The sequence below is a fragment of the Gymnodraco acuticeps genome, unplaced genomic scaffold (assembly GCF_902827175.1).
Source record: "Gymnodraco acuticeps unplaced genomic scaffold, fGymAcu1.1, whole genome shotgun sequence".
NCBI classification, from domain to species: Eukaryota; Metazoa; Chordata; class Actinopteri; order Perciformes; family Bathydraconidae; genus Gymnodraco; species Gymnodraco acuticeps.
The window spans coordinates 4,772,721-4,794,240 of record NW_022990590.1 but is presented as its reverse complement, the minus strand read 5'-3'; the positions used below and the strand labels follow the sequence as shown (position 1 = coordinate 4,794,240).

The following is a 21,520-nucleotide window of genomic DNA, read 5'->3' as shown; positions in this document are numbered from 1 at the left end:
ATACATAGTTTGGCAGTAAGAGTAAGAGGCTAAAAAGCCACTGTGTCTCTAGCCACCGTTTTTTTCAGTTAGGCTAGCTAGCTAGACGTAACATGTTTATAATTGCATACTACGTAGTGTGTTCCAACTGCATGTGGATTTTGTGCATGCTATATTTCCACTAGGTAGGCCTTAATTCAGAGTATCAGCAGTAGTCTTACTGAACATATTAGACTGCCCTTAAATGCACTTTGGCTCTTCAGACCGATACATGCCAGCCTTGAGGCAGACATTTAAATATTTAAATGTCAGATAAGCAAATGACTAATGATGGCGAGTGACATTAAGAGGTACAGAGAGCGTGGGAGCTCACATGTTTACTTCAGTAACTTGCGCACTTAATCATTAATTTAGTTGGCAGTAATTTACAGATTGACAAATTGTAAGTTATTATTCCCCCTTGACCAATCACTGCTTTGTATATGCATGGGACACACCCATCTCATTATCAAATCAGCATTAGGAAATACAGTTCCATTACTCTTTTTATATAGTGATTTAATTGTGATGCTGTAATGCTTGATTACTCACCCACAAAGTATAATTAATTACAGCGCTTGGTTAAAATCTCAGTGATTCTCACTGCAATCAAGTTCCTCTTGAGAAGCATAGTAGGCCTACTTAAAATCTGTAACAAGACATACAAGTGAGCATTTTTGAGGCTACATTTCCCAAAAGAAAAGAAAATGATTTATGCACCTTTACTAAATCCAAGCTTGTGGGGTTTTTGGAGCTTTGCGTGTGCCAGCTGCACAACATAAATCCTTTAAAAAGCTGTCTTTTGTACAGCAGCCTGTATTCAAAGAGAATGAAAAAACACTTAATTGACAGCTAAGTAGTTTTTCTCCTTAATGAAAATCAAAGCTTATGTGAGTTCTGGCATTTTTAAAAATGTGTTTCAGTTCTAATTTCCTGCCTCATCCTCTGAAGAAACCGCACTGGTATCTCGTTAACATCGTTTTCAAAAGGAGAAACACTGTTTTGTATTCAGAAGAAGCGAGACTTTAAAGGCAAAGAAGACATATTTTACACAGTCCAGGCGATTACATGTCCAGTATGACTAAATGTGTCTGTGTCTTATGAAGCAGCATCCAGAGGAAAGCACAGCTCAGCCAAGCTTAGAGGAAAAAATGAGCAGCGAGGCCGTACTAAGCCTCCGCTCAATCCCTGTTTCCCCTTTTAACTTCTAAGTACAATTGGAAAGCTGAGGTCCAGAGAAAATATTGAACAATTCTCCGAGCAAATAGTCCAGCACAGATTGACTGCAAATGTTGCATTTATCTATTGACTTAGCTTTAAACACAGTCTAATGGTGAGTCCAGAAAGTCTTTCAAATACCTGGAGAATAATCGAAAGTTTAGGAATGTTTTTGTTTTGTGCTTTGTTAAGCTGTGAGTTTTTGCAACAATATCCGTTCCCCATAAGGGTCCAAACTTGCGCTCGAGCTTATATTTAAAGATAATGAGCAATCTCAGAGTTTTGCTTTTTCTCCCTCCTCATTCATCATAGTATTGGTATCTTCACATTTATCTTGATAAATCACATTTGGCAAGTTCAGTCACACTCGCAGACAAACCGTGGCTCCCTAATCTTCTGCTTTATACTGTAGCTCCGTCCCCAGGAAAGTGTCTGCTTATCTAAGCTATATTAGCTTGCAAAACACATGCAAACTCGTAGATCAGTCGTGCTGCTCTCAGCGGACCAGTTTCCCCATTTACATTCTGCCCCATCATTAGTCCAGCTTTACTCCACTTTGTCAGGCTGAGGGATGGTAATGAATACATTCTGAGCTTTCCACTGGTTTGGCTTTATTTGTGTTTTCCCACAGAGGGAAAAACTGCTTCTACGTAAAAAATCTAATAAGTTTGTCATCAGCGTTTGAGAATGCATGGGAAACGTAGCACACATCTCTCTTTGTGCTTGTCAGAATAAATTGCAGTATGACAGTCGAAGTTATTTAAAATGTGCCAGTAGATCTACTCAGAAGGCTTCATTATGTGTCTATAAATGTAGAAAAAATAAAATCTGGTAATTGGCCAGGTGATGCATGTTCAGATCTGAACATCAGCATACAGAAACGTCCAAAAAAACACATTCAGACACGACAGCATTGTTTCCCAGCTCTCGACACAGCTCTAAAAAATATCCGACCTTTTTCTTTTTTGTGCCCTCAGTGCCGTCCCTCACAGGTGTGTCGCATCAGTAGCTCATCGTCATACAGCTCCCATGATGCATCAGCTCTTGCCCCCAATCTATTTATACACATTCCATAATAAACAGTATTTATTGTGCTTATTTGAGGTTCGTATTTGTATGTTGTGCCTCGACTGTGACATGTCTCCATGCTTTAATGATCAAAAAGCTCTTTATTTCTCTCATACTGCCTGTGCTGCAGCACCTCTTTTCACCCTCTGTCTGAAACCAGAGCCCAGTCTGCTCTGATTGGTTAGCTGGTCAGCTCTGTTGTGATTGGTCAACCGCATAAAGATGTGTTGTAGCACTAGCCAATAGAAGCACAAGTGTTACATAGTGATGTCATTATGTTACTGAAGGAAACAAAGTCCAATGGATTTGTTTCATGCATACCATTTGCAAAGATAGCTTTTGCAGACCATTTAAATTGCACATAAACCTATATAACACACTACATGAAAGGGAAAACCCCCAAAAGCATTATAGGGCCTCTTAAAAGACCTGCATGCACACACAAATGAAATTTCTGATATTAATCAATTAATGTTAATTTCTTACTTGTGTGCATCCTCATGACAACTATGCAACTCCATCCAATTACATATTTAATAAATAATAACTAAAAAGGACTAGGAGTGGAGGATTATATATTTCATTTTAACGGGGACATTTACAAATATATATACTCTGTTTATGACATAAATGGAAAGTTTCAATGCTGATAGCACCGCACAAAACATCCTATTTTGCCCCGTTTTGTATTGAGTGATATGCAAAACCTTGGGTATACTATGTCAATAGATTCCCAAAGGGTGAAGTAAAAATAAAAGGTGTTCATGTAAGAGCTCTACAGAAGTAGCCTACTTTGCTTATAAGTGTCACATCTCTACATCCTGATTTGGATTCAATATCATTAAAGACAATTGTAGCCATATGAACAATTCTCTCACAGAGGAGAATACTGCTTCTAAAAAAAAAAAAAAATGTTTTGGTAATTCGCATTTGCACATGCATGAGAGCCGTAGCACACATCTGAATTTATCAGAATTCATTTCGGTATGACAGTCAAAGTTATTCAAAAGGTGCCCATAGTATTCAGAATACAGGGATGCTTTGGATTTTATGAAGTTATAAAAAAGACCTGAGCCAGTAGAGCCTACAGTGACACAGTATACACATGCAACAGATACACTGTAATCCCTTCCCTCACAAATACAGTGATTCCTACAGTCAAGGCTCATTTAATATTACCTCACTAAAGCTGCCATTAGGACACACAGCACCCTCAGTGTTGCTCCTGCCTCTCACAGCCAATCACAGCGAGGGGTGTTTGCCCCCGCTGCTCACTGCTGTTATATTGCTGGCGTAAGCCTCTGCAGCAGCCACCGAGGCTGATTCCCATTAGAACAAACCTATTTGGCTTGCATTACAAACCCATTCAATCAGGCAGCCATGCTCTGCCTTTTCGTTTAAGCCTGCAGGCTGAGAGAGTATCCAGCCGCTGCTGCTCAATAAGTGAATGGGTTATTGCAGCTGAGTCTCCGTATCAACCTTATTTTCTTCTGGGCTTAGAGGGGGAAAAAACATGTTTTTTCGTGCAATTGTTGTGCACCAATTTGTGTTTATAACCCATTTTGGAAAAAGATGAAGTGCTGTACACTGTGTTGGCTCATGGAATATGCAACAGTTCTGGGTGAGCGGGGTCGATCTCCATGTTTGCTGGCGGACAGGTGTGGGGGGCCAGTGGTGGAGCCAGAATTACCTCCTGGCATTGCGAGCAGGAGGCTCTTCACAGTCTTTATGCCACGCTCGAGTGTCATCAGTGGCTGAGCTGAAACCACGGAGCAGCGGGCCTCACATCAGCCAGACGGTGCTACGACCCGGCTGTGAATGGACTTGAGTGACGTGGCTGTAATAGTCCTGGATCAGTTTATTATCACTCACTGCATCACATGAATATGTGATTAGTCTGCATTACAGGACTGACTCTCCTGGCAGCATCTAGCACAAATGTATTTCTGTTATCCTCCTGTGAATGTTTCCTAATTGCTTATCATACTTTTACTACATTCTGCACTGACTGCATTTGAAACTGGTTTGGTTAAATCCACAAAATAAATAGATGGAGAACTTCTCTAGTAGGTGCTGTAATATATGTAAAAAAAAAAGCATGAATAAAGGTATATAACTTGTGTCTCAATTTTTGATTTACGATACTTTCATTTGATATTTAGAGTCCTTTTAACTATATTTCATACAATACTACTATATATTGCCACACTTCTAAGAAATAATATAAAAACAATTGCAATAAACATCCCTTGCCCCTCCTCATTTGAACACCTTGCATTTAAACTGTCTGGTCCAAAACCCCTGGTTACAGCAGTCATTTACCGTCCCCCCAAACCAAACCCTGCTTTCCCCTCGGATCTTGCTGAATTCCACACACAGCTCTGCTCCATCTTTCCATCTGTATTATTACTTGGTGATTTCAATATTTATGTCGACTCAAACGACTCCAATACCGCTACAGAACTCCTGGACATACTCAACTGTTTCAATATCACACATGTTGATTTTCCCACCCATAAAAAAGGTCACACACCGGACCTGATCTGCACCACTGGCATCGCCATCACCAACCTGAGCACCTATGACCTCACCATCTCCGATCACCTGGCCCTCATCATGGACATCCTAACCCCAACCCCCCTCATCAAGCAGAAGCGCACCATACAATTCCGGAATATCAAGTCCATACCCCTCTCCTCCCTACTGGCTGACACCATCCCTGACTCCACCGTCACCCAGAATGTTTCCCCTACTGACCTGGTCAACACCTACAATGTTCTCTCCTCCTGTCTCAACCAACTCGCTCCAATAAAAATCAAGTTTGTCTCTTTCACTCACTCGGCCCCCTGGTACACCGATCATCTCCGTTGCCTCAAAACGAAAGGTCGCCAGCTCGAAAGACATGCTAAACGAACTGGTCTCACTATCCACAAAGACATGTATAGACTGCACCAACAGCAGTACAAAGATGCCCTCAACAGTGCACGCTCCTTCCACTACTCCTCTGTAATACAATCTGGCAGCAATAACCCAAAGTCCCTTTTTTCAACTATTAACAAGCTCCTCAACCCCATGGACAATATCTCCAACTCCTTCACCACCTCAAAGTGTGAATCCTTCCTCTCATTCCTCCAAAGCAAAGTTGAAATAATACACAGCAACATAGCCCACTCCTCCACCACCCATCCTTTTCCAGAACCTGCCTACCCTCCTCCTTCCAGGCACCCTTTTACAGCCTTCAGACAAATTACCTCACTGGACATAGTTGCCCAAGTCACCGGCATGAATACCTCAACTTCCATCCTGGACCCCATGCCCTCCACCCTTGTCAAGGCCTGCCTCCCCAACTCACTCATCTTATCACCACAGTCATTAACTCCTCTCTGTCCACTGGACTCGTCCCCCCTGATTTGAAACTCGCTGCTGTCACTCCTATACTCAAAAAACCTCAACCCTGATTCCCTCAATAACTACCGGCCCATCTCTAACCTCCCATTCCTGTCAAAAATTCTGGAGCGAACTGTTGCCTCCCAACTAAAATCCCATCTGGACTGCAATAACCTTCATGAACCTTTTCAATCTGGTTTCCGTACTCGCCACAGCACAGAATCTGCCCTATTCAAGGTGACCAACGACATTCTCCTCTCTGCTGACTCTGGTTCCCTCTCAATTATCATTCTCCTTGACCTAACAGCCACATTTGACACGATAAACCATTCCCTCCTCATCAACTGTCTCCAGTCTTCCATTGGCATAACCGGTACTGCCCTCTCCTGGTTTAAATCTTATCTCTCTGACAGACATAAATTCATCTCCATTAACAACTCCAAATCCCCCATAGCCCCCGTCAATCATGGCGTCCCTCAGGGTTCTGTACTTGGTCCCCTTCTGTTCATCATCTACATCCTCCCAATTGGACAAATTCTCTGTCAACACCAACTCCAGTTCCACTGTTATGCTGATGACACACAGCTCTACCTCTCAACAAAATCAATTTCTCCAACCACACACTCCCAGCTCTGCACCTGCCTCACTGACATTACAATTTGGATGCAAAACAATTTTCTAAAATGTAACTGTGACAAATCGGAACTTATAATCATTGGCCCAAACTCACTTACCCGCTCAACCCAAGATTTTTCTCTTACCATCAATGGCTCCATTGTCAACCCCTCCACTCACATCCGTAACCTTGGCATCATCCTCGACCCCACCCTCACTTTCCTCCCTCACGTCAACCAGGTCACAAAAAACGCTTTCTTCCATTTAAAGAACATCGCCCGCATCAGACCCTCCCTCTCATCAATCACTGCTGAAACTCTGATCCATGCCTTTATAACATTCCGACTGGATTACTGCAACAGCATACTTTTTGGATCACCTGCATTCACACTAAAGAAAACTCCAAAACTCAGCTGCCCGCTTGCTCACCTCCACCCGACACTCCGACCACATCACCCCTATCCTCCATGACCTCCACTGGCTCCCCATCAAACACTGCATTGACTTTAAAATATTACTTTTCACTTTCAAAGCCCTCAACAACCTTGCCCCCCCCCTCTACCTCTGTGAACTCATCCAACGATACACCCCCACCCGTCGCCTCAGGTCTGCTGAAGCTAACCTTCTGCAGCCCATCAGGACAAAGCTCCGGACCTGGGGTGACAAGGCCTTCGCAGCAGCCTCCCCCACAGTCTGGAACTCCCTCCCCAGCCACGTCACATCCGCCAACACTCTCACATCATTCAAACAATCCCTAAAAACTCACCTTTGCACTCTTGCCTTCAACTCCTAATCAACTAACCCCTTGCCCTTATTCCACCTAGCTTAGCACTTTCTACTTTTGTTGTTATTTTGTTTTACTTGCTTGTAAGCGTTTTTAGCACCAGGAAAAGTGCTTTATAAATGTAATGTATTATATATATACAGTACCAGTCAAAAGTTTGGCCACACCTTCTCATTCAATGGTTTTTGTTTTTAAAAATGTTTTCTACTTTGTAGATTAATACTGAAGACATCAAAACTATGAAAGAACACATATGGAATTATCTAGTAAACATAAAAAGTGTTAAAAATCCAGAATATGATTTTTATTTTTAGATTCTTCAAAGTAGAAGTAGTAGTTCATTGGTACTTTGTGCTCCTACGTCATTCTTGAGTACGTCCACGTATGTTTGTGCGGGACGTGCTCATGACCGATGCCCGTGTGTTGGTTCCCACAGCACCAATTTGCCGGCTGTCAGCTCTTGATGCCTTTGGCAATGTCCTGCTAGTCTCATTCTCCTGGCTGCAATTGTCTCGCTCACCCTTGGTATTCCCTCGTACAGGATCTTGTTGGTTACATGTACACTCTTGCTGATGTTAAGTATTGCTCGCAACATTCTGGTGTAGCATCCGTCAAGAGACATTTGCAGGGTTGGCTTCAGGGTCCAGCATTCACTGCCATAGAGGAGAACAGACTCTACCGTTGCATAGAAGAAGCTGAGTTTGATTTGACGGGGGAGGTTGGAGTTCCATACACTGGTCATGCCGTTCAGGGCCCTCCATGCAAGTGCCTTCCTCACCTTAAGATCTTGCTCGGTTGAGTTGACCCATGAGCCCAGGTACTTGAAGTCCTTGACTTCTTTAAGCACAGTGCCTTCTGTTGTTGTCAGACGTGGATGTTCTGGTAAGATGTTATAGGTGATAACCTCAGTTTTCTTGGCGTTTAGCCTAAGGCCAACCTTGGCACACTCTGACTCCACTCTGTCCACTTCTGTTCTGTGCTTACTCCACGCTGTCGGAGAGCAGGTTATCCTTTTTCACCTCCTCGATGCCTTGATGACAGCTTTGCACACTGTTGGCTTCTCTCAGTCAAACATTTTTCTCTCAGTCAATTTGTTTTAGAAAGCGACATAGTCTGCTACCCGAAATATTGTCCCGAATATTCTGTCCCGAAAATATTGAAAAAACAACATATTTTTATATATTCGACATACTGTGTCGTTTTTTAAAAATATTTTCGACATAATACACTATGTCTTTGTTTTTCATATTTTCTATGTCGTTTTTTATTAAATAATTTATATTAAATAATTAATAAATTGTTGTAGTTTAAAAAAAATACTATACTATGAATTCTTAGGTATTTTTTTATAACTTTTTGGAGATTTTATAGCACACTTTACAATTACTTATTTTATAACATAATATACTAAACATTTTTTATAGAGGCTTACCAGGCAACTCAATTAAAATACATATTTCGTCTTTGTACTTAATCTTTACATGAAATTCATCATTGAATTTTGTGCTATCAGGAGCGAGTTACATTTACGAGCAACACTTATCTTTTGCAGACAAAATATTTTTCGACAGATACAAATGTGTCACTTGATATTGCAGTAACGTTCTGTTTTTGATATTTATCAGTTAATGTCTACACACCCTCTTAAATCCAGGACTTTATGAATTCCAACACAGCACATGTGACTGGAGCAGCACACAACCCCAGTCAGACAGCCTCAACAATTACCTGCCACCTTCATTTATGATCAGATCATTTTCTACAGCTGGTTTTGTCGCAGTAACCTTCACAGCAGCTGAATCGGTTTGAAGTTCACTCGCTTTTTTCTGCCCATCCCGCTTCACTTTTCCATCTGGTCTTAACAGGCAGGGCTGGGGCCGGCCTGGGGCTTTGGGGGGGGGGGGGGGGGGGGGGGGGGGGGCCGGGGGAGTGGAGCTGCAGCTGAGATACTCATTGCTTCATTGGGATTCTCACTGGATCCAATCACACTGTCAAGCTTGGATAGAAGGCCTGTCTCCCTGGGTAGTGGATACAACACTCACACACTCACTCAGAGTTTTGAACATCACTCACTGACACATGGATGGAGATGAAAACAAACGGTGTAAATGTGCACCCACGTACTCACCGCCATCATACGCACTCTCGCACTCACATGCACGTTGATGTTCTTGACTGAGGTCCCAGTAAAACAGTGTTTTGGTGTGCAGCTCTCATTCACTGCTGTCCCATGTTGGGAAACTAAGCTCTTTGATTTTAAAATATTGTTCTACTTCAGTGATAATCCTCTCTAAATTATGGTAATCTTACTCTAATAATGTTACTCTAATGCAGGGGTGTCCAAACTATGGCCCGGGCGCCAAATGTGGCCCGCAGCGGGACATTTTGAATCGGCCCTCAGCCAATTCAAAAAGTATGATGGAATACGGCCCACAAATGAAACTTGAGCTTTTCTTGTATTGTACTTATTAAATATATCTGTAAACATATATTACACAGTAGTGTTCATGTGTTAATAAGCCCAATTTACAATACATTCAGTCAATTACATTTGAAAATGTGTTCTAACGAATCTAAGTCGATAAGAAAAAAGCCCAATAACTTATATAAAACTTGAAATATACACTTCCTATTTCCTCTTATGATAATCAATGTGGGGCTCCTGTAAGGGATGAGCTGCTAACAAATTAAATGAAACTCATGTGGCAGATTCAAGTATCAAGCATAATTGACCTACTTTCGATTGATTTTGCTAACTTATAACTTATGAGGCAATATACCTCACCTCTAGTGAGCGGCCCGGCACTTCGAATATTTTTCTGTATGTGAAAAAAGATTGGACACCCCTGCTCCAATGTCAGTAAAATAACAACTAGTAGATCCCAAATTGCTCAAACTGACAATAGACTTTGTTGTTTTTTTCACGAGACTTTTACCAATCATCACTATAACACATTATGTATGCATGGTAATAAAATCCCCTTAAGTCAAAAAAGTCCTGAGCTGCCAGACCTGCTCCCTAGATGGCACTGTGTCCACCAGGCGGGGGAGCAGCCCGGCTGTTTGTCATGCAGCTGTGACAGCATGTAAAAGCTTTTGTCAGTGGAACTGAAGATTTAGAGCCCAGATTAGCGCATTCATATCTTGGCAGTTAATTAGGGCTGAGGAGCTAACTGAAAGCCCTGGCTGCTGAGTGATGGAGCGGAAGAATAAGAGAGGAGGTGTGCTCCCTGCAGGCGGACACAAAAGTGAATTAAGTGCACATATACACCTGCCTATTCTGCTAATGTATCGCTGTGTGCGCCCTCTGTGACATATGAATATGAATGCTTAACCCACTGCAACCACTGAGGCATTTCTTTCTGTGTGTGTGAACTTGGCATGCCCAACGCATACGCAAACACTATTTGAGGTGTGCACATTTGTGTGTGTGTGTGTGTGTGTGTGCCCTTCATAATGCTTGAGTTAAGGTCAGCGGGCTCATATTTTACTTGTCAGGATTGATCACCATCACCTTCACAGCTGCTTTGCTTCAGTCTGTGGAGGATACAGCATCTCTCCTGAATCTTTACCGGGATAAAAAAAAGCGACATGTCTCAAATCTATACATGGGGAGCCATTAAATGCTACAGCTGCAGACATTCCCAGCGCTCAAGGTGTTTTACAGCATCCTGCCTGTGTGGTGTGTGGGAAGCAACAATAACAGATTTCATGTGTAATCTTTGACACAGCTGCTGCATGGCTCCTATAAAGCCGCTGTTTATTCGAACTGAAGAAATAAATGCCATAAAGCGTTTACGTGGAATTACGTGTTCATTAGCTGAAGTAACATTTCATGACAGGTCAACAGTCAGCCTTTAAATGCATGAATGGGAGCTGAACTGCTCCCTTGTTGTCCTTCCAGAGAGCCTATACAGGGCACAGGCACTCCAACACACACAGAAACCCATTTGGAAAATCCATTAGCAAATGTAAATAGTTTTTCTGTCAATTAAGATATGAATTATCCAGTCGACATCGGCAGAATTGATGTAATCTACCTTCTACTAATTTGACTAAAAGGAAAAGTAGTTGCCACACATAAAATGCAATCAATAAACTTTGTCAGCCAACAAAGCAAACAGGTTGTTCATATCAAATGGATATGTTTCCTCTGCTGGCACCCTGCTGGTGTAAACATGAAAGTGACTAATGGTTGTGAGAACACTGTTTCAGAGTTTGTGCCGGTAGGATTTACAAGAGCATTTCCAGCATTAATACAGTTCCTTTTGGGGATTTGAATACATCACAATTATAATATTAATAGTTTATTTGTATACAGTTCTTTTGATGTATTTTCAGTTTTTTCAGGTTTGTGCTGCAATTGCCTTCCCCGGTACATGTTTTTGTTTCTGTGTTCTCTTGATGTCATTGTTGTCGTAAATTACTTATATAAATAGCTTTTTATTTAATATATGCCCCTTTTATATTTCACAATTTTATGCAAAAAATATGCTGGAGATTCTAGGTCACATTTATACATTATGTTGGGTTTTTGCCTGTGTGTGACCAGCTTTACCTACAGTCTCACAATTAGACTGAGATTCATATTCAAGTGTGATCTCATTATCTCTGGCAGATACTCCTGATCACACATCAGCTCCAACAGATGAGAGATAAAGGAGGAGAGGTAGCGCGGTGCACAGTGCACTGCAGCTCCAGGCTCCATTTACAAAAGAACCAGATTGAGTGATTTCAAAAGAGCTTAGAAAGAAACTAATCAGGGATAGCAATCAGCTTCACATGCCTTACAACTCTAACATATCCTAACTGAAATAGCATGGCATCTGTATTCTGCTGTACAAAGGCAAAACACATAAACTATTTGATCAACACCTGAATCTGACTCTTTGACATGTGTGTTACTAAAATAAATATTGTCTCAAGGATATTTGTAATTATTTTCAAACAGTTAAACAAGATAACAGAGAAACACTGAGGCAATAGCCCTACACAGTAACTGCACTCACTGTCAGAAAGAGAGCAAACTAAACACCTCAGGGCAAAAATGCTAACGTTGTAGTAAGCTAGCCAGGGCTCAGCTGAAACTTAAACTATATCCATTTGCTAATGTTTTGCTAGCTGTTATCTCTAAAGAGGCGAAGTCCCTCCCCTTCCGGTGGACCTCCATGGGACCTTATTTCTGAACAATTATGTATTGAACTCAATGGAGAGAGAAAAGTTATCTTTCGATCCCGTTTGAATTGTGCCACGAATTACGATGTTTGTCAATTTAAAAGATACTTTTTTAAGTCAAATCGCGATGTTGTGTGAAACGCGCTACATGCACAGTCACTTCCGCATTCTACTCATAGCGGCCGATTCATTTCCTGTTTGAAAATGACGACCTTCTACACCCGCTGCCTACAAGAGCTTCCGAAATTAAAAATGTCAGATGTTCATCGGATTTGCCGGACGACTAAAGCCCCAGCCAGCAAACTCGATAAAGGCTTCAAATGATATGCTGCGTCATATATACACAACTATGAAGGTAAGAAGGTAACCGGTACTAACCAGCTAGCTTATGCTCCGGGTTACGCTAACATTAGCTGTCAAAAGCTAGGTAACGCCAGAGCCCTATAGTATAACTACTATTATTATTATTATTATACTACTACTATAGTAGACTACTATAGGACTCTGGGTAACGCTATGTACTGTTTCTGGTGTTAATTATTTAAAACATTAGCCATTTTGCTAACAAATACTATCGTTTAATAGCCTTATAGCCTAGCCAAGGTTGTCTTGTTGTTAGCCACACTGCATAATGGTATCAGCTTTTGTAAAGCAATGTTGCCATAGATGTTTTCACGTGAGTATAGATCTAACGCTGTTGCTCTGTTTTTCTTCATTCAGTGTCCAATAAAGACAGGCTGACAGGGCAGGTCAGCGTGAGAGCCTTGTGCTACAGGTCAATGCGGAAGAGCGAGACAGCACACAGTTTGAGTGTAGGCAGGCAGCATTGACACTGTTCCCCCCTGTTTATTGAGTTTCAGTTCAGTTAAACATTAGTTTACCTTAAGGGAATCTCAACAGTGTCCTCCTTCTCCCTGCTTTATCACAGCTGATTGGTCAGATATTATTACATTGATTATAGATGTGTAAGTTTGGGGGTTAAAATATATAGTCAAAACTGCTTTAATACAATTTTCAAGGCATCTTAGTTTCCAAAGAAAGTTCATTGTGGTATTGTAGGGTAAGAGGGTAACACTAAGCATTCAGGAATACATGCTTCTTCTAGGATAATGGGTCAGTAAAAATAACCAATAATTCTACTCATAATAACCTCCTGGCTCATAGTAACGAGTGAGGTTACTAATCACTAGTATTTCTTCTCTCTTTTTTAGATAACGCTTCGTGATTCATCACCAGTGGTGCTCACGCACAACCAGTGCTCCTGTGTTGCAGGAACTGTTTTGTGCAATCACACAGTAGCATTGCTGTTCCAAACAGCACACTACACTGAACTGAACATGCCAGTTGTGCCACCTGTGCATAGCTGTACTGAATCGGAACCAGCAATGGCACAAGCCGCGAACAATGGTAATTTTTGTTTTAAAGTGACTCAACGAACAGTAATTGTCTTTTCCTTAAGGGTGTGAAGCCAGGGCCCATCAACTCCATGGTCTTCACCAAGCCTGTACCAAATAGGATGGTGCAGACTGGAGTAAGGTAATTTTAGCTGGAAAATTGTGTTTCCTGTATTTTTAAAATTCATAATTCTGGTGCTGTATTCCTAACCTTTATTGTCACATTAATGTGCTATATTGTCTTTGCCATTCTTTGTAGGAGTGGATTCTACAGAGGCATGGTGGGGCCATTACCAGATCCCTGCCTGTTCAGAGTTACAGAGGCATACTCAGCATTCAGCATTGAAGACAGGCCGCTTGTGACCACAATGAACATGAGACCTGACAAGCCCCTTGTGGAAAGTGCCTTCGGGATTGTGCAGGAGGGCAGTGTTCTGTCCTATCAGATGCCTGCTTTGACGTCTCGGTACACCACACTTCACACTGACACACCACCAACACCCCACTTGCCCATAGAGGGGTATGTGATCTTGCCATGTGATTTACCGCTGGTGTGCTCAGAAGAGGAGCAACTACATATGAACAGCTTATCTGTTGATTTGGAAATGTCTCACAAAATTGAGGAGGATACCCGTGAGCAAAGCTCTAGCTCAGAGTGGCATCTGCTCCGCAAACCCAGGGTTACTGCCTCTAGGTTTAGAGAGATTTGTCACGTCAGAGGTGAGAGCTCTGCTAACTCTCTTGCAGAGCGAATACTCAAAGGTACAAGGCAGACTGCAGAAATGAGGAGAGGTGCCGAGATGGAGCCCACAGTAGCAGCTGAATACAGTAGACTGGCAAACGTGAACTACTCCCCTTGTGGCCTTGTCATTCACCCCTCTACGCCCTGGCTTGGTGCCTCCCCTGATGGAGTTGTTTTTGACCCAACAGAATATCCCCAATTTGGCCTTGTTGAATTCAAATGTCCCAATGTCCCAAATGATGTCGACTGCAAATATGTGCAGATAGAATGTGGCTCCCCTAAGCTCAAGAAAAGCCATGCCTATTACTGGCAAGTACAGGGTCAACTTCTTGTATCTGGGATGCAGTGGTGTGATTTTGTAGTGTGGGCACAAGAGGACTACCTGGTGCAAAGAATATACACAGATCCAGAAGTGCAAAGAGCAATCAGAGAAAAAGTAGACTTTTTTTTTACACATACATGCCGAAGTACCTGTCATTAAAAAAGTAGTGGGCACTGTAGCCATTGTTAACTCTGTAAGCAGTTAGCTGCTAGACCCTGGATCAGCCATCATTGTTTTTAGGAGGCAATCCCTCAATCATGTGTTCTGAATGACAACAAAATGTGATTTCAATATTTTGTTTTTGATATATATTGTTTGTCACATTTCATATATGTAAATAAATATACAATTGTATTTAAAAAGACAATAAAGTGAGGTGATTTGTGTAATGAATAGTAAATCAGTGCATTTGTAAGAAATCAACGCATTGTAATTTTGCTATTTACCATTTATTCAAACAAAACACTAGCGTGTCAGGCAACACGGGATTACGGTGTGCTCACCCAGCTTAATCACAGCTACCTGCACAGGTGTCATCATCTTGTCTTATTTCACCCATTTCTTGACCAGTGCTTTGTTCTGATAGTTTGACAGCATACATGCTACTGCAAACAGTTGGTTGATGTTGTAGGCATGGGACAGGAGGATGACACCATCAAAAAGTTTGTTCTCTTTTATCCTCCTAATGACACGCTCCACATGAACCCTCAGTCTGGCAATGGCCTGTGTCTCCCTCACCTGATAGGCTGGCATTTGCTTCTGCTTTGACAGAAAAGGTGGGCAGTACACCTTGCATTTGCAGCAATCGCTGATCAGGAAGCCCTTATCTACCATCACTGCCATGTTTTCAGTCAACAACGCAGCTATTCCAGATTGTTTGAAAATCTCCTTGTCGCTGACAGAACCACCAAACAGACTGGAAACAAATGTCACTGCGCCATGTGGGGCTATGCCAACCAGGGCTTTCATGGTGCAGTGAGATTTGTATGTAGAATACATTTCACTTTGGAGGAGGAGTGAGGATGGTGTTTGACACCTCAGCTCTGTGCAATCCAGGATCACCTGTGTGTCTGGGAAATCTTTGAATGCCTCTGGGAGGTGGGCTTGAACTTCTGCAGGTGTAAGCCAGATGCACTGTGACCCCAATAAAGTTGTAAGAAAACTCGTCCATGTTGCAATGATGCGGCTCACAGTGGACTGGTGTACGTTGAAGCGGTTTGCAAGGTCCCTCTCTTTCAAACCCACCGACAGGAAGCAGAGAAAAAGGAAGAACTCGTCAATTGGCTGAAGCAGCTGTCTCTGGAAGATAAACAAAAAAAGGGTACTATATTAATGTCATGAGTGTAGCACACCATGGGAAAAACATTAAGTTGTTTTAGTTCTCTGATGTATTCAAAAAGGATTGAGTACTCTAGCCTTTTAGCCTACACGAAAGCAATGAAATGTCGGAGAAACATTTTCCCTTCAGTTTGTGTTTAGATTGTGTGTTAAAAGAAACGTAGCCTACCGTTGATGGACGGGCGTGTGTAACCACTTCTTCATTCCTCTTGGCAGCTGATATCGCTCTTGTAACACGAACCATTTTATAAATGGAAGGCTCAATCAAAAACCAGAAGGCCATCAGGTGGTTATAGCTCGGGAATCTGTACACAAAAGACACATGTCAGTCATTAATTGACTCATTAACTGTAACACATGGGCTAATGCTTTCCTCTTGTTTGCTATAATACATTACAATTCAAATAGACTGATTAAGAAGGCACTTGGTGCAGGTATAGTAATATACAGCAGTAACATGTAACAACTACATTAAAGCAGCAGTAATAATAATCTAAAACATACAGGGAACATTTTACACAGAATGACTACTTTTACTCTTCATTCTTAAGTGTGCAACTGGGAGAAACGCAGTGGATATTGACATGTACTTTTACTTTGGTAAGGTTTTGAAGATTTCCACTTGTAGTAAAGTATTATCAGTATGTTGTTAGTATTAGTATGTTTTACTCCACCACATTTAGTTAACCTTCATAGTTTCTAGTTACTTATGAAAACACATGATTTATGATTCTACATGTTCAGTTCAGGAGTATTTTCAAACCATATAGTTGGGTCTAGAACCTCAATTCCGTGACCATTCTTCTGCTAAGATGTTTTGACACTTGATTTGACATCATTGGACCTTTTATAAAAAATATAGACCCAAGGTCCCTCCCAAAAATCCCGGCAATTTTTGCTAGAGGGCCAAATCCAAGATGGCTGCTCGCGCCATCTTAAAAAATTAACTTTTGAACCAGAGCGCCTAGAGTCATGTGTAAATGCACTTTTTGAGGTAAGTCGACCACAAGGATTCAATTTCTGACATCAGTTTGGTGCGATGACATCGTTCGGACCCACAAATCCAAGATGGCCACCATCCGGTCGAGAAAATATACACGTTTTGAACGGGAACATGCAGGATCACGAGGTACCGGTCACGGCAGTAGAACAAGCACTCACTGTTATAAACTGAAGTATGTATATGTACTATATATGGGGGCGGAGCTTCCTACAGGCGATATAGGCGTTTGCCTAGAGCGCCACCCAGAGGGGGGCGCCACAAATAAAAAAAATAATAAATAAAAACGTTTGCTGGGCGCAGTTTTGGCTCTATATCTGCAACCATTATTTAAAAAAAAAAAAAAATAATCTAACATAAGGGAAAATGAGCCAAAAATCTAAAATGGTCGGTCGGTCTAAGAGCCTCAGCTTTAAGTGTTCACAGTCAGAACATGCTAGAGCGCTGTGCATTGATGGGTATCTGTCAAGTGTTTTTAAAATTGAGCGTTGAGGAAAGAAAGACTAACGTTAGAGAACTGTGAAGAGGCAAAAGCCATCGGGGCGCAGTATAAAAACAGAAGAAAAGAAGAAGAAGAGAAACGTGCCAAGTTGAAAGGTAGGCTATGCCATTTTGATTGTATTGTCAACATTAGCGAATGGATCATGTAATCTTGCTAGTTAGCCAAGCCAACGTTAGCTAGCCAGCGTTTGTTATTACCATTCAGTAGAAACTGTCATAAGGCTATTTTTGTTGTGTCATGAAATAGAAATATTAGTAATAATAACAATGTTAGTTTTGGTGTAGCGAGCTACACGTTAAGTTTACCTCAGAAAGCAGATTGACTATCCGAGTCAAAAATTTGCCAAATTCAACCCTGTCATAATGTGCGCTAACGTTAGCTAACTAGCTCAGTGGTTCTCAACTCCAGTCCTGTTGAATGTTTTCGTTCCAACCCAGAACTAACACACCTGATTCAACTGTTCTAATAAGATAGTCATAGCTCTTGATTAGTTGAATCAGACCTGTCAGGCTGTCCAAATGCTTACTAACTAAATAATAGCTACATTTAACAAATGGAAATTATTCTTAATTTCTTATCTGCCCCCATATCAATATCTAATACGTAGGCCTACTTGTGTTTCTTATAGGGATTCATGAGTATGCCGCACGATATGGATCATAGCTTGTGACAATGTCCAACATTCCGTGTATCCTGCAGTGTGGAAGGGTTTGCAGCAAAGCCACCGATGCCATTACCTCAATTGAAAAATGGGACACTCTAAAGAACAATACAGAGTTATGGAGCGGTCTTGACAAGTTCGGAGACGTCCATACATCCATCGACTGGGATACAGGTCCCGTCGGACACTGTGTCCATGATACATGTAGGTTGACCTTATGCAATGCCACAAAACTGGAACAGGCCAACAACAGACAGAAAAAACGAGTTGTCGATGAATTCCAAGCTCAGTCTTCGTCTACGTCTGACATTAGTTCCACAGCTGCAACTCCATCTTTCAAGCGGCTGCGATCTAGTCTAGGGCTGATACACGATAAAAATAAATGTGTGTGGTGTTGTAAGACGGAGTCGGCAAAACATCCAGAATCAAAGTTGGTCCTGATTTCGTACGATCATGCATGGGCAGCGTTCAAGAGCCATACGGTGGCTCTGGAAGATGAACTAATGCGCGACAGAATCAACTGTCTGATCAATTATGCAGCTGATCAGCCGTATGCACTTGAGATCAGATATCATCACAAATGCTGGTTTAAATATGTTCGTAACTACCAGAGAATGAGTGAAGATGACAAACTTCCCCACATGCACAATGTCACTCTCCGTGAAGCTCAGACAATTTTCTTTGATAACATCAGAACAGTTATCTTTATTTAACTCCAACGGCACCTTCAGAAAGACACAGAAGAGCATGCTCGTGCAGAAGCTCTCTCTGGAATCTGTAGATCTGCAGGAATCATACATCGCTCTTGTGGACATGGGCATGATCTGGAGGATGGCTACTCCATCAGCAGAGGATCGGCGGACGCAAGATGGCAACCCATACAAGTGGTCGGACTATGTCCACAAGCTATCATCTATTATCCTTGCACGCCATCATAATGCTCACCGTATCATATGTGTGAACGACCCGTACGACACAGCATACTCGACGAAGGATGACGAGCGAGACCTGAGGGTACAGGGAAACACACATGTGCCCAACACCTACATGAAATTGGGTGACGCATTCCCCACTGCCAGAATGTTCAAGACGCTGCTGTGTAGCTCCAGCAACAAGGGGCGGCTGCAGAAAATGATATGCAGCTACCTGACCGATCTTGCACAGAGTGTTGATGTGGAGATTGTCTACTCTGTCGGCTCCCACTGTACCAACTTATCAACCCAACAACCGATGCAGAACTACAGCTTTGACCAGTCTGAGGCTGACACTGTCCTGTTCTCCACCTATGTAGTTTTGCGCGAGTCAGGCTACAGTGGTCCAGTTGTCATCGATGCCACTGATACTGATGTATATGTTGCGGCAGCACTTATCTCACAGCAGCTGCCAGGTATGCTCTGTATCAAGAGGAAGCAGGAAACGGTACGCTGCTGTGACATGGCAACTGACATGATGGCCGACTGTATTGTGCAGCTGCATTGTATGACAGGCTGTGATGCAAACTCAGGCTTTTACGGCAAAGGTAAGAAGTCTGTGTATGACCAGGTGGCGAAGAGCCCTGTTGCCCGACAACAGCTCTCGCGATGTGGAGATAACCTTGCCCTGACAGAGGTGGTGCTGGAGCAGCTCTTTGCCTTCACACGTAGCATCATCTACGGTGACAACAAGAGCAAAACCATGGCTGAGGCCCGTGCTGCTAAATGGAGGACCATCAAAAAGAAATCCTTCATCCGTCTCCCTCCGGATGCCGACAGCTTGCGTCAACATTGCCTCCGTGCCAACTACCTGGCGTATCTGGTGCGCCATCCATCGCTAAAGCACCATCCCTCACCAATCGGACATGGTTGGGAGCTGGTTGGTGGTTGCTGTCGCCCTGTACGTCACACGCGACCCGCACTCCCGATGCATCTACCTGCACCAAGGCCAACTGAAGAGGGACAGGAAGATGAGGAAGATGAGAGCGATGATGATGACGAAAATCGAGTTGCTGCTGTCCAGAGAGGCGATTCATCGGAATCGGAGGATTCAGAATGTAGCGAGGCAGGGTGCTCTGATTCAGACTGATACGGACTCTCAGTGTCATATTGATACATTTAAAAAAAAGCAGAATTGTGTTTCATTTGTGTTATTGTTCAAAACTTGCCATTTCTCGAGGCAGCATTTTTGCGTTATTACATGTTGTTTGAAGTGTTCTCATTTGCTAACTAGTCAAGTTACAGCTAATAAAAGTATTTTATTTGAAGGTTAAGTAGTTGTATATCTTGTCATACATTCTTATTTCATGGTAAAATATTAATATGCAGATTATTGCTTATAAGTCGATCAGTACTCAAAACGTGTGTAATTTCTCGACCGGGTGGCGGCCATCTTGGATTTGTGGGTCCGAACGATGTCATAGCGCCAAACTGATGTCAGAAATGGAATCCTTGTGGTCGACTTACCCCAAAAAGTGCATTTACACATGACTCTAGGCGCTCTGGTTCAAAAAGTTAATTTTTTAAGATGGCGCGAGCAGCCATCTTGGATTTGGCCCTCTAGCAAAAATTGCCGGGATTTTTGGGAGGGACCTTGGGTCTATATTTTTTATAAAAGGTCCAATGATGTCAAATCAAGTGTCAAAACATCTTAGCAGAAGAATGGTCACGGAATTGAGGTTCTAGACCCAACTAATAGTATTTGTACTTATACTTCAGTTAAGTTGAGTAGCCTACTTATTCCAACACTGCATGCAAATAGTCAGCAGTCAAACGGCAGGTAAACAGGATTCTTTATAAGCTAACCCATCTCAAAAACTTGGATAGAATTTAGCCAAAACATTACCTGGTATAGAATCGGATGTTGTCGTCGGAGCCAGCAAACCGCTGTAAGCAAAACTCTCGCTGGACTCTTAACTCCTGCAGTTACTTCTGCAGATCCTCCACTGTTTTGGAGTTGTCTTCTGTAGCTTGAGAGGACATGTCCAGTGAAGCTGGTTCAGGGGTTGAGCAGTAATCATGGTCACGGACATCGATGTGCTCTTCCTGCTCCTCCCGAGAGACTGGTTCAGTGGGCCGCTCCCTCCTCTCCCAAACACTAGCCCGCGGTGTTTGAGCAGTGAAGTGATTCCACTCAAACAGAGTTGGGACAGCACCTTTCACAAGCCTCCTACGGCCATCAAGGGTTTTTGGCTCTATTAGTTGATCCGTAGCGAAGTGACGACTGCAGACCTTGGAGTGAGAGGAGATTGTAAAGTTATCGCGTCGTATTTTAACCAGCCACTGAAGCAGCTGTCTCTGGAACTACATCTCTGGTCTTGCACA

At 42.4% G+C, this 21,520-nt stretch overlaps 2 protein-coding genes across 3 annotated transcripts; one reads left to right on the top strand and one right to left on the bottom strand.

Annotated features, from left to right (window-relative positions):
• The first annotated feature begins 12,419 nt into the window (after window positions 1–12,419).
• Window positions 12,420–15,085, top strand: LOC117554327. Of its 2 annotated transcripts, XM_034228719.1 has the most exons (4): window positions 12,420–12,620; window positions 13,477–13,672; window positions 13,725–13,801; window positions 13,919–15,085. In XM_034228719.1, exons 2-4 carry the CDS (start codon window positions 13,670–13,672, stop codon window positions 14,880–14,882), a joined length of 1,044 nt encoding a protein of 347 aa, XP_034084610.1. In that variant the 5' UTR covers window positions 12,420–12,620; window positions 13,477–13,669; the 3' UTR covers window positions 14,883–15,085. The 2 variants fall into 2 exon arrangements, with proteins under 2 accessions (XP_034084610.1, XP_034084611.1); XM_034228720.1 differs by lacking the exon at window positions 12,420–12,620 and having other exon boundaries at window positions 12,766–13,672.
• A 65-nt stretch (window positions 15,086–15,150) lies between these two features.
• LOC117554168 lies at window positions 15,151–21,511 on the bottom strand. Its single transcript, XM_034228444.1, has 3 exons — window positions 21,042–21,511; window positions 16,231–16,366; window positions 15,151–16,022 (listed from the first exon to the last, which is right to left on the bottom strand). The coding sequence occupies exons 2-3, from the start codon at window positions 16,342–16,344 to the stop codon at window positions 15,270–15,272; spliced, it is 867 nt and encodes a 288-aa protein (XP_034084335.1). The 5' UTR covers window positions 16,345–16,366; window positions 21,042–21,511; the 3' UTR covers window positions 15,151–15,269.
• Between the last annotated feature and the right edge of the window lie 9 nt (window positions 21,512–21,520).

Excerpts from the sequence above, each read along its gene's own strand:
- LOC117554327 (XM_034228719.1), top strand. Across the intron at positions 13,802-13,918 it reads ATGGTGCAGACTGGAGTAAG|GAGTGGATTCTACAGAGGCA; the intron begins GTAATTTTAGCT and ends CATTCTTTGTAG.
- LOC117554168 (XM_034228444.1), bottom strand. The coding sequence starts at position 16,344 with ATGGCCTTCTGGTTTTTGATTGAGCCTTCCATTTATAAAATGGTTCGT. Across the intron at positions 16,023-16,230 it reads CACACGCCCGTCCATCAACG|AGACAGCTGCTTCAGCCAAT; the intron begins GTAGGCTACGTT and ends TTTATCTTCCAG.